Below are 13,784 nucleotides of genomic sequence, written 5' to 3'. Positions count from 1 at the left end.
TAAATGTTATTACATCATTTTGCATCTTATCAGATACAAATCTGTCTTGTTACTCTATTTCAGTTTCTAATAATAATGAATTAAGATAGTCATCTGAGATGATTCATAATTTTGACAAGATTGGAGAAATCAATGAAAACTCGAATATTTGTAATCAATTTTATAATTTTGTAAAATCAAACAGCACATAAATTAATAGGTAAGAGTCAACTCGGTAACAAATTAATATTTAACATGCAATAACTTATGATTGAAATTTTAAAACAATGTTTTACGAACCATCGAGATAAAATGAAATAATATTTCATTAAATATATTGCGAATTATATTGCACACAATGATAAATAGGATCACAGCTTGAGAATACAACAGTGATATAAAATAATGTAGAATAATTATCTAATATTTTGTAAAAATTAATACATAAATCAGACAAACAAAGTCATATAAAGTAGGCTATATTCCAAATTATTATTCCCACCATATATAGTTTTAATATAATTCTTTGTATAAAATTGGTGAGGTTTGATCTCAAATACTTTTCATCTTATCACCGAATCATTTTGAAACCGACACCCTGTAGTAACCAATGTTTATCTAACTTTTATTCTATAAAGATTAGTTGTCTTCCCCGCCGTATCGCAGATACGTCCGCCGGTGGGCTTCATCCACACTGTCGAGGTAGAAGGTCCCGGGGAACAGTGACTCTATCGAGCTGACGGGCTTGTAGGGGGCAGCGTGACAGTTCTTCTCCCGAACACCCATTATTCGGTTGAAGTCTTCGGGGGCGGAGCGTGTTCGCTTCTCCAACAAAGGCACAATATCAGATAGGTTCTCCAGCAACCTCTCTAGCTTGGAGCCGGCCTTGGCATCCGAGGACACGGATATAGAGTAGATAGAGGAAGCCAGTCCCGACCCATAGGAGAACATGCCGATCCTCGTGCCGGCAAGTTCTGCAGCACTCTTACTAACTAATAATGACACTAGGCCGCTGTACACAGATGAGGTGTACATGTTACCTACTTGGTTGGCCAGTAACAGGGATTGTTGTGTCTTGTCTTCAAATGTTTTCTTGCTCAATGTCATGAAGGCCTTTTCTAAATCTCTATCCGTGTAGTTATTCTCCAGCTTATAGTCCTTAAAACTCTCTAGGCCAGGATATTTGGCTTCTTTCTGGTCATCGGGAGTCAGGTAATAATCATTGAAGACCAGCCTAGCTAATGATTTTTGTACCAATTTACAATAAGGCGCGTGAAATACTACAGCACTAAAAGTTTCTAGGCCAACGTTGTCAGGGTCTACCTTCTGGGCTTTCTTTCTGTAAAGCTGGTAACACTGGTCGAGGGCTCCTACGTAACACTGTATGGAAAGTTTGCCATCTACAACAGGGTATTCGGAGGATAAATCTGGTTTGTAGAAGTCGTAAGCATGCCTCATGTAGGTGGCTCTGACCCCACGGTCAAAGACAAGGGGAGCATGTGGCCCGATGAGCATGGCCACGGCCCCCGCACCTCCGGTTGGGCGCGCCGAGCCCTTGGCATATACTGCTATGTCTCCGGCTATCACTATGGCATACCTCCCATCCCATGCAGAAGATTCTACCCAAGAGATGGCGTTGAACAAGGCCGCTGTGCCCCCGTAGCAAGCGTTAGTGGTGTCTATGCCCTCCACATCGCTCACTCCATGAGGCTCGAATAGCTGCATCAGAACAGTCTTCACACTCTTGCTTTTATCAATAATGGTCTCTGTTCCTACTTCCAGATGGCCTACCTCACTATGCTTGATATTATTTTTGTCCAGCAACTTCTGGAGCACAGTCAGGCAGAGGGAGTTGATGTCTTCTCTGTCAGAGCAGAAGCCCATCTTCGACTGGCCGAGTCCAATGGTATATTTTCCGGCCGAGACTCCATCGTAAACTTCCAATTCCGTTTGATCCACGTATTGGGACGGAAATATCATCTCGATGGCCAAAATGCCGACATCCTCAGGCCACTGTCCCATTTTATAAATTCAGTCAAAGACACTTGGAGAAAGATTCGCAACAGTTAAAGCGCGATCGCCGATCACGTTCGGAGCGGTAATCAGCTTTCGTTGACAGTGAAACTTACGCGATCAAGGCTAACCGGAATTTCTACCATACGCGCTACGAATACACACGAGCCGGCGAGCGCGGCTAGAGGCGTGATGCGTGATGAACTCGACACCCGACTGAAGACTGAAACTGAACAGCGAACCGTGAAGCCGTGAACACTGGCGGGCAATTGGATTGTGTTCTCCCCGCTCACGAAGAATTCTCACCTAGGTACTTAGGATGTGCATGTAGGTCATCTTATGACATGTGGGAAATACGCGTGGAGGGGAGATGACGACGGACTTGTAGGATATGTTTCTTCTCGTACCACAAATTCATTCACGAACATTGTTACTTTCCTTTCACGGATATTAGGATTTCTTCTTCGGAATTACGACATACCATAGCGATGTTTCATAACCCTGCGTAAACGTCAAGATTCTGACAGTGGTCTCTAAAAAATAGTAACAGAAACCGTCGTCGGTATCGTGATTCGTTAAAATAATTATTATTCAGGCGAAAATTTTATAAATAAATATATTTCATTCTTTCAAAAATTAAAAACAATTTTAAACTAAGAAACTTCACATACATAGTTACATAGTGCTACCAGTGTTAAAAAAACGCGTGGGTACTTGCATAAATGAACCACTCACTTGGGTACTTGGGTACTTGGTACGGCTGTCAAATAATTTACCATCTTTTATTCACTGGGTAGGGAGGGGGGGTTGTATCAATTAAATTTGTGATTCATAACGCGTCCATATATATTTTCAACGATCTTTTTCTGCCTTTTTAACTCCCATATATTGGTAACGAAATGAAAAAAAAATTAGTACTTATTCACAAACGAGTACAGCGTTCTTCAACCATTATTTCCTACTATGATAATTGATTTCCAATGTTAAATAAATATTTAGTCACATTATTTTGATTAATTTTCTGATTCATTTCAACATTTTGCTTTCGATCTAGCGGTTATCTGGGATATGGGTTTAATAATTTTGGTTTTACGACTGTCTTTATAATTTTGATAAATATGTATTTTCCTTCTGTGTTTCTAATTCCGAGAGCGGCAGAGCTGTAGACCCCAAAATATATTAAAATTAAAATAGACATTTGTTACTTTCACCCAATAGAAGTATTCACAGTTTATAAATTTGATTTCGCTCTCCTGAAAAGTTGTTCTTTTTGACTTGTATTCTTTATGCTTAGCATGATAGATATTATATTTTGAGATGCGTTGATACAAACACCCAAAAAATATTTTTAACCCTTTAGTCTCTGAAAAAAAAAAAAATTAAAAAACAAGCTCAGATCGATTTTTCGTGTTCTCTGTGATGTAGATTCGTCAATTTCCCGCATGTACCACTATTTTTCCACCACTCTCATATAAATAGAAAAATGTTATACCATAAATCAACTCAAGATGTGAGGTCAGAGGCGGATTTGCAGTCTTGGCCGCCCTAGGCTCCAGACCATGTAGCCGCCCCTTTCTCAGTACCCATCATAGGTGTGGCGAGGGCGGCTGCGGGGCGTGGGGGCGCGCTGTGTGCTGTGTGTGAACACGCTCTTGCATATCGCTATTTAATATTTTGGTACTTAGGAAGTAATAATAGTAATTTCTTGTTATCATCTGTGACTTTTATGTCACGATTGGCCGCCCCTAATATCTGGCCGCCCTAGGCCCGGGCCTACATAGGCCTAAGGGCAAATCCGCCTCTGCGTGAGGTAGATTCATTAGTTTTCCGCTTGTACCACGATTTTCCAGACATTGTGTATAGTAAAAAAAATCTTTTCTGCCACCAAAAAAATTTTGAAGTAAAAAAAGCCATCATGTATAAAAACAGTTTTTATTTGCTTATTTCAAACAATACAAAAATTTTAATCTTATATTAATGAACTTTGAAAGTAATAAATAATTATTAACAATAAATCATTTGACATAAGTATTCGAGTAATTTTTTTTTAGAATAAAAATCTAAAAAAAGATACATAAATTTTTATTTTGTTAAGATTTTTCTAACTAAGTAACTCATCTACCGACAAACAACAAAAAATCAAAATAATATATATTTTTTTAAATCGAAACTAAGATGGTAGCCGATAAAATCATTATTTCGGAACCCTAACAGATATAATAATTAATGTAAAAAGTTTACAGAAAAAACAATGACTATTGTTATAACTGGCAAAAACATAATATTAATTGATTATATTATTAGCTTCACTGAATATATTAGTTTTTTTTTATGGAATAAAACAATCTAATCTTAGTCAAATTCAAAACAAAAAATCAAAATAATATATATTTTTTTAAATCGAAACTTAGATGGTAGCCGATAAAATCATTATTTCAGAACCCTAACAGATATAATAATTAATGTAAAAAGTTTACAGAAAAAACAATGACTATTGTTATAACTGGCAAAAACATAATATTAATTGATTATATTATTAGCTTCACTGAATATATTAGTTTTTTTTATGGAATAAAACAATCTAATCTTAGTTAAATTCTTGTTCCAAGTTGTACGATATGCAGAAGATGATCATCTTATATTAATAACATATTATTAATTATGTAGTATGTAATTTTAGACTGTGGATTCCGTGTGTATGTTTACAAAATAGTCAAGAATCCCATTTTAAGATACTTAAACTAAAAAAAATAAATGTTGCAGTGCAACCCTGGTAGGTACTTAACATAAATATTCGAGGCATGCATTACAATACAATCACTGATTTCATTTAATTAAAAAACCCTTCGTGCTAATTTGTTGGCTTTTGGTAACAACTCATATGGTCTTATAGAAATCGTTCTCTCCCTTACTTGATGAGAAATATGATCTAAACGGTGATAGAAAGAGAAAACACCACGCTTTATATTCAAATCTTGAAATAAACCACAGAAGATTTAAAATGTGTACCTTTACGAAACCAAAGGTTCCGAACGCAATTTGAAAAATAAAATGAAACTTTGTGAATTTTTTATCAATTACGACAAAAAAGGGGTAACAATAATGTTTGTAATACATTTTTCTAATAAATGCGTTTGTTTTTATATATATTTTTCGTTATCAGTAATTTTTGTTACGAAAAACGTAAGGTGAGCCATTAAATTTTTTTTTCATGTTAATATTACAAATTTTAATATATGAAAATTAATATTTTTTATTTATAATAACAAAATTTGAAAGCGTATTTATCACCTTTCAAAAGCAGTTTTTAGTTTTCGGATACATTCAGAAATGTTCCATTTATTTGGATTTTATTAAAAAGCGAAAATACTCCAACCTCGTGTCAAAATATGGCAGAGCCCTGAGGAGTTAATAAAAAAATGATTTTAAATGCTTGCCCAGAGGGCCGGGTTTGTTTCGTTACCTAATCCACTGCATTCAACATAATCATTTAAAATCTTGAGGTAACTTTTGTATTCTTCGTAACCATAAATTTATGGCAGACAGTAATTACATCGCTTAAATTAACTTTTTTTTCAACATGTTAACTATTTATTTTTTTCCTCGAATGACAAAGCTAATTATTGTAAGTTATCAAGAAAAAATGAATGTACATATACAATAATTTTATGATCAAATAAAATCACAGTTAATTGTTATTCTGTGACATGTAATTATTGTGTAAGGTATATTTATACTGTTGATATTAAATAAATAAATAATAATATTTTTGGACATTACCATTTTACTACTCGAGAGCAGCAGAGCTAAATGCAGTCCAAATCACTTTTTTTATAAAAATTAATTCTGGCACATGCATAACTTAAGACAGCATAAAAATAATAAAACACATTTTTCTCCTTTTTCTCTTGCCGGAGGTTGCAGGATTACAGCTAAAAAACAATTAACAAATTATGTACCTAAGAAAAAAATTGAGTTGATAAATCAAAACATACAGTAGTAATGTAATTATAATTTTGACTGTTACTTTGAATACTGTTAAGACTAATCCTTTCTTGTATGCGTATTTCCTTTTCCGTGTTCAATAGGAGGCAGTACTGCCTTGAAACACGCACGGGTTTGTTAAGCTAATTCTCTTTCTAAACTTGTGTTTAATTGAAGGAGTGCATCCTCCAATTTTGCAACGCGAACTGTTCTTCCAAATGTGTTTAAGGCGATGAATGGAACATAGCCATGAAATTTGCCTCTTGCCAAAATAACATTGATTTTATAACTACATTATTATATTTTTATATACGCCTAGTTATGTTGATTACCTTACATAATATATACATCTTTGAGTGTAGTTTTATTTTTATCCTATATAATAAAAAAGAATGAAGACTGCCCATCCATCACACACAGAAAATGCACCAAAACAAACACGGATTTGTAGCGCTCAATTAATGCACATGGTACTTGTAAACCCGTGCACAATTAGAGGACGCGCGACTTGAATTGAACACGAGTTTAGAAAGAGATATAGCGTAACAAACCTGTGCGTGTTTCAAAGCAGTACTGCCTTCTACTGAGAAGGAAAAGAAAATATGCTTCCTGTATAAATGCCTAGACATTGAAAATCAAGATGACTGCTAAACAAGTTCAAACTGAACTAAGCAACTGTCGCATATGTGATCCATCCACACATACATAGCGTAAAAATATGCACGTGATGGGATAGATTGCTTTGAATCGGCCAGCTTTGTTAAAGTTAAGCACAATTTATTTACTCAATTTCCGTAATAACATGGCAGCCAAAATGTCTGAAAAAATGTCTGACGGTGAAAAGAATTAACCCAAAATCGAAATGAACTAATTTAAACAAGATGCCTATGCTTTAGCAGTAGTGTCCAGGCCGCTAAAGAGATGAACTTCAGAAGTGTGTTGTGGGCAAAGTAAGTTAAAATTGTTATTTACTTCTGGTGAAGTTATTTATCAAACATGGTCAAAATCAGTTTAATTGGCCTGACTGAGTCCAAATGACTTACGTAAATTGGTGACAATGGGTATTACATACAAATGTAAACACTTCTAGAGGTTATTTAGTTTTATTGTCAGGGCCATTCATGAGGCTGTGGTGGCCGCCATTGCTCTCTTGTAAAGCACGGCAAGGGATTTTGCGGCCAGATGGATCATGTCTCTCCTGGAAACTCCGCTGGCTGTTTCGTGCCAGTCACTGTGATGGGTCTGGAATAAACAAAATATATAGTTATGACATCCCAATATAACGCTTTAACCTCTCAGAAAAGGACTTTTATTTACTTTGTGTTCCTTTGCGAACTGTCAAAACACGAAAATTTTTGTGTTATTCACGAGTTTTGTTAAAAGCTTCATAACTCACGTTTTGGGAAACGTAGCCTCATTCTAAAAAATGTTTTGGAAAGATTATGAAATTCACTATCGTATTGTTTTGTTATACGTAAATATTTGCGTTTCTAAATATACATTTTCTGAAAACGTCAAAAATATGTAAAAATCGCTGACCATTATTTCAAAGCTGTGAAAAATGTACTATTTTCTGAGTATCATAAAGAAATAACACTTTATATATTGAAGAAATATAATTAAAAACTATTAGTCACCTCAAAATATTAACCGCCCAAACTAAAATATTTTTAATAAATTATTTAAAAACGCAATAAATTATGAACGAACAAGATGACAAGTCCAATCGACTTAGATAATGCACCTCGAAATTCCATAGATATTCTTGAATGCAGACGCGTAGCGTTATTCATTATCGATACTCTGTTTTTTAAATCATGGCAATCCGTATACAAGTGATGGAAATAAATCGATTTTTGTAAAATCTCGCGCGTTTACGTGAAAAGACGTACTAATGTCTTGACCGCTATTATCATATTTACGTCTTTTGACGTTCTAATGTTCCGAGTGGTTAAATCTCGATTACAAAGCAGAAAAACTTCTTGAATGTCTCACCAAAAACTGGCAAGCAGGAGATGGGGAGCGTAAAGTTTGGAAGTACCTGGCTATTCAGATATGGTCACCAAACTTGAATGAAGTCATTTCTGAATGGTGGTTCTTCACCAGGGCGATACTGAGAGTAAGCATGAGAGAAATAATAACAAAAGGTTTAATATTAAACCATTGTCTTAAATTATTTATTATGTACCTGTAGGTTGGCGCTCATGTATGATCCAATGGTAGTGCTGAAGCCAGATTCTTTGTGTTCATATGTGTCAGGAGTGTCTCCCCGTGCCGCGGCTACAACGGCCAGGGGTACTGGGGTCATCTGGGTATACGACTCCAGGTTTATCCCCCTTTCAGGGTCAGTTAGTACCAGAACTCCTAAATCAAACCACCTGCAATGAATCATGCCTTTATTACATACTCAGTTTGAGCCCTGTAGTTCAGAGTCGGTGGGATTATGGCTTTCCCAATCACAGATTATCGTGAAGCAGAAGTAAAAGAGGAAGGTTGGGAATCACCTGGTTATTCAGATTTCGTTCTTGTCTCCATATGCATTTCAATAAATTTTACGATTCGTAAGGTAGGTAAGCAAACATATACTCACCCAGAATTGAATACAAAACAAATACAAACAGACAAGGTCAAGAAGGATATTGAAAACCGTTGACATGTTCCAAATTAACAATAGATACATATTGATCTGAAGCTTGTAACATGCCACTATTAAAGAAACCTAACCCAATAAATTATTCAGTTAGTTTTGACCTTAACAACATTTTCTAAAGAATTTTAACGTTCTTTTCTCAGTACAGAGTCAAAGGGTGCACACTAAAAAAATATAATTTATTTATAAATAATCGGCGATGGCATCTATGCAAATACGCTCAAAGGAAATGCTTTGAAATAACACATAGGTTGAATATAAAAACGATGAAAGGAAATGCTAAGAAATACTGTAATGGAATATAAAAATAGTTGACCTTTCACTGGTGACCTCGATGATGAAGTTCTCCACGGCCACAATGGGCACATTGTTTCCAATTTTAGGGCTGGTGGCCCGCAGTTGACCTATCCTGTCCTTGGCTGCTGTGAGCCCTGCGGGGAAGCCAACAGGCTGGGTGGCAATCTTCGACGATTGGCACGGGAAACCTCTACAAGAAAAAATATTTTAAAATTTACATTCAATTAATTACTGTAAGAAACAATTATTTTCATAGGGGAGATAGAAAACATGCACAACATAGGCTATTAAGTTCTTATTTGGGGTTATTTAAATAATTTGTTGGTATTTAGATTGAAGTGGAACTTTCAAGAATATAGTCGAAACTGTTAAAACACAATAATACAATTCCATAATCTGTGCCTATTAAAAGTGCGGTTAAATATTTACCAAAAACCAACCAAACCTATAATTAGGTGGTGTTCTATTTCATTACTGTTCCGTTTTATCTGGTTAAAATAAGATTTTAAAGAGCAGCAGGAGCTACAAAATGGGATCCAACAAGAAGCTCGACGATCCGAGAGGGACTCGACATGGCTTCTTTTCACAGAAAGTCGGTGGCTTGGCGAGGTATTAAGAATTCCAGAACACCGAATTCCACTGAAAATATTGAGTGCGATTTCAGAGGGAAGACGTCCAGTGGGATGCTCCAGGCAAAGTTGGGAGAAGCAACACCAGAGGTGCGAGGAGAAACTCAGCCTACTAGCCTACTATCCCTACAAGGAGGCCACCGAACAGCGCAAAACAGAGATGTCTGGAGGCGTCTTGTCCAGGCTATGGGTCCCCGACCCGAAGATGAATCGAGAATGTTCTACTCAACACATAAAATTTAAAAAAAAAATAATAAGTAAGACTAACAAGACAGTGGCCTTTCCAAAGACATTCTGGAAGGCCTCACGAACTGGGACCACTTTATCATCTTTATCCGAAGCCACCAGCACCTCGATATCTCCTCCGGAATCTGAAACAAAACAGTTGCTGATATTAATTGATGTGTTTAAAATGGTAATACTGAAGTACTTATGAAATGTTTTTAATGTTATAATGATCTAAATTCAACCTATAAAATAGATCAGTAAGAACAGACTTTCTATTCAGCAGACACCCAAAGTTGAATCGACTTCAAATTTCGTTCTATGAAAGAGACCAATGGTTCCCAATTAGTTTTCTTGAGTACCCTTTCGAGAAAGAGCCCAAACATAGTATGTATTTATTTATAATCGCATAGCCAAAATGATAAAAAAAAATTATCCACCGCGTTCATCCATACTGCAGTCGAGTGCTTTGCACAACACAGTTTTGCAATATTCTTCCCTACATTAGCGCAACCCCTTTGATGTCATTTGATGCCGCCGCCCATCAGACGCAGATTGATTGAATTGGGGGTACACGTACCAATGAAATAGACCATAGAATAGATAAGGTGGGAGTCCAACTTTACAGAATTCTCTCACAAAACCCAAAGCATTGCTGATAACCAGCACTGTAATGTCTAGGAATTTCTTAGATCTAGGAGAAACAGATCCTGGAGAGAAAGTTAGTTTTTTTTATCAAATCTAGGGAGATTTCAGTAAATTGAGCAACATAAAGCCCTTTTTTACAACCACACATATATATTTCAAAATCTGTACATTATCACACGAAATCGTCTTACAGTATAAAACGACTGCTCAAAATCTATAAAGTTTTTTGCATTTCTTAGGTTTTTTTATGCCTTTGCTAGGGAGTTTCTATTTACGCTGATGATAACTATTAAATCCTTACAGATATACTCCTTCATCTGAGGATCGAGCGTTGTGATCATCGAGTCCACAGAGCTCTTAGCCTTCTCGGCTACCCGGTGCAGCAGGCCCCCGCTGGACACGGCTCCCTTCATCCAGGTGAACAGCCCGCTGCCAGGCATCACGTCTCCCAACTCCTCGGCCGCCTCGTGCGCCGACTGCAGAGAGGGTTGTGAGGCATCCCCCGTGCTCGGTGTGTTCAGCTCCGAGGTGTCTCCGCTTGCCGGCAGACTCGCCTCCGTGGGGATGCCTTTGCTCGGCGGTATGGCGGGGCTTAAATGGAAAGACATAATTTTTTTTACTTGTATACATATATATATATATAGAAAGCCGACTGACAATGTAATTCAATGGTTGTAATGCCTTAAAGTGGAGAATATAGTCCCAACTGCTTGGAACCAGTTATGGCATCCATAACTTGCTTATTTTGGGAGTAGAAGGTGATGGGAAAAAAGGAAGGTGGGGGAGTACCTGGTTATTCAGATCTGGTCACCAAACTGGCTGAAACCATTTCAAGCAATGTTTAGATTATAAATGATGGTCTTTCCACAGAGTTTCTACCACATTTTTAATTGATTAAATGTGGAATGAGACATACCAGTTACATAAAATTTATTTGTCCACGCCGGGATTGGAACCTGTAACCTATGGATTCGTAGCCAAAGATCTTAACCGCTCGGTCACGGGGATCGTAGGAGCCATACTCAATGACAAGTTTGTTGGTTTAATTCTTGTTACAGTGGAAAAAATCTATTTTAAGTGATATTTGAGAACAACCAAAAATATATTTTGTCTATGAATGTATTTATTTTGTAAATATTTTATTATATTTTGTCTATGGTCATTATGTTTCTTTCGAAATTTAAATATTAATTTGGACAATCTTAGCAGGGCATTCATTCCGATTCATTCACATTTCATTGTGATCAGCACAATTATGATTTTTTTTCGTGCAGCAGTTTTTGTGTTCAATCATATCATGCAGAATGTTTACCTAAAGGTTGGCTGAAGAAATTCACTGGATTCATTTCTTGGAATTTGCTGGGCTTGTGCGATTGACTGAACATTTTGAGATGCTGCTGTTAGCTCCCTCTGTGGAACAATTGCTATTTATAAAAAACATGAAAATAAAAGAATACCGATCTAATATTAAAACCCAACGAAATAGTGAATTTAAACAACAGTCTTGTTTAGATATTTGACAAATATTTTGTTCACTTATGAACTTGTAGATTTGAATCTGTTAGCTTGCATTTTTGAAGTACTAGACGTAAAATTATTGATTGAGAGTAGCGAAGTCCTGTATAATTCGACTGTTTTACATATCGTCTGTATATATGTTCAGTTTCCGGTTCAAGATGGTGGTGATTAGAGTTTGTTATCTGAATTTTTTCAATATTACGGTACTTATCCCTTATTTCAAATAAAGATAAATGTACAGAAAATAGGGACACGCTTAACACACTTCGGCCGGGAATGGTAGTTCTACCCGTTCGGTCGATTGATGCTTATCTGCGGGAAGGGTGGCTCTACCTTTTGCGCCGGCCTCATTTCAATGGCAGAAAAGATGGAATTATTCAATGTTTTTAAATTAATATTATATGACAATCTCTTTGGGGTACTACGACCCTAAAAAAGGTCAGTTTGGGTTTTTAATATAAACAAAATTAAAATAAAACATATTAAAATTTTTGTGTTAAAACATGGCGTGAAGAAAAGACAAAAAATTATCAGTTTTTTTTATTACGAAATAGTTACAAAAACCATTGTTTTCCATTTTCGGAAACTGAAGTACTTACTTCTCTTTGTTATCTAACTGATACACAGCGGCATAAATAAACCACTCACCACAGTGGTTTTTCTATTAAAAGTGATTATTAACAATTTCCCCATTTTTTGTATATTTACCGAAGTAATTTTATTTACATAAAATACATGGTTTATTATTAAGTGGGTAGGTATTTAAGTACCTACTTACAAAGCTTATGATTTCAGAGGAAATTTAGTTTTTAATTTATTATGAGAAAATTAGAAACATACTTTTATGGACGCGAGGTTTAGTGTTCACATAACTACACAGGACTTACTGCAGAGATTTCAAAACAAAAGCATTATTTCTTCTAACACAGCAAACTTATTTTGTGGTATAAAAGTGGTAAAAACGAAGTATTTTATTAATTTCAAAGGCATTATTGTTGAGATTCTGAACAGATATTTTTTAGCGTTATCCTCTTCTTCAATGAGATATTTCTTCCTCAGTTGTGAGGTTACTGGTTTATATAGCTAGACACTGTCGCTAACATCCCTTTGTATAATGTAGAAGTACCAGATGTAAACATTATTTACATTGGGTTTAACAGCGGAGATATCCGAGAGACGTAGTTGATTTTCAGCTTAAATCACACTTCTTTCGCTAACCTTGATTAGAGCTTCGGAAGAAGACACTTGTGGAGCCGGGGTTGTTATAAAGTTTGGCAAAGCAGAAGGTGGAGCAACACTAGAAAGGAGATTTCCAGTGGAGGAAGCAGCTGGTATTTTCAGCTTAGGCGCATTGGGAATACTCATTTTGTGGCCGTATTATCAAATCAATTTACTAGAAAATTAATAAATGTAAAAAACTACTACACATTACACTTTAAAAAAAATTAAGAATAGCTGGAATTATTATCTAATAACTGAAAGAATATCAACGATAACACAATAAACAACACGTATGCAAACAGTATCAAAATGACAGTTCGATCGAGTTAACGAAAAACAAAAAATCTGACTAGATCCTAACCAGAAATGAGTGACTTGTTCAGTAGGAAAAAGTTTATTTCTAGGTTTTGTTGTGGTTTTTATGTATAACTGAATTTTTATATGCAAGTTAGGGAAGTTAGGCTAAAAACATGCTAGAAACCAAACTATAGTGGAAATATGAAAATCTAATTGTAGTTAATGTTTAATTGAAGAAGAAGATAATACTAATTAATCTAAATTATCTATATTAATCTAATTAATCTAAACGAAACATGAAACAGTAAACAGAAAAATAAAAA

General features: G+C 35.7%; 2 protein-coding genes across 3 annotated transcripts; both read right to left on the bottom strand.

The window, feature by feature from the left end:
* Positions 1–193: 193 nt before the first annotated feature.
* On the bottom strand, positions 194–2,668 carry Hmgs (hydroxymethylglutaryl-CoA synthase). Its single transcript, XM_089638568.1, has one exon. It carries the CDS (start codon positions 1,999–2,001, stop codon positions 619–621), a length of 1,383 nt encoding a protein of 460 aa, XP_089494694.1. The 5' UTR covers positions 2,002–2,668; the 3' UTR covers positions 194–618.
* Positions 2,669–4,364: 1,696 nt separating this feature from the next.
* LOC149418552 (protein PRRC1-like) lies at positions 4,365–13,480 on the bottom strand. Of its 2 annotated transcripts, XR_016303002.1 has the most exons (8): positions 13,162–13,480; positions 11,738–11,835; positions 10,727–11,016; positions 9,821–9,923; positions 8,943–9,113; positions 8,165–8,354; positions 7,020–7,218; positions 4,365–5,924 (listed from the first exon to the last, which is right to left on the bottom strand). XR_016303002.1 is itself a non-coding variant. In XM_089638838.1 (7 exons), the coding sequence occupies exons 1-7, from the start codon at positions 13,306–13,308 to the stop codon at positions 7,096–7,098; spliced, it is 1,122 nt and encodes a 373-aa protein (XP_089494964.1). In that variant the 5' UTR covers positions 13,309–13,480; the 3' UTR covers positions 4,365–7,095. The 2 variants fall into 2 exon arrangements, 1 of the variants encoding a protein (XP_089494964.1); XM_089638838.1 differs by having other exon boundaries at positions 4,365–7,218.
* Between the last annotated feature and the right edge of the window lie 304 nt (positions 13,481–13,784).

This window comes from Hesperophylax consimilis, chromosome 13 (genome assembly GCF_061612785.1).
Source record: "Hesperophylax consimilis isolate HC1 chromosome 13, BYU_Hcon_1.0, whole genome shotgun sequence".
NCBI lineage: Eukaryota > Metazoa > Arthropoda > Insecta > Trichoptera > Limnephilidae > Hesperophylax > Hesperophylax consimilis.
The sequence above is the reverse complement of the archived record's forward strand: the minus strand, read 5'-3'. Positions and strand labels throughout refer to the sequence as shown.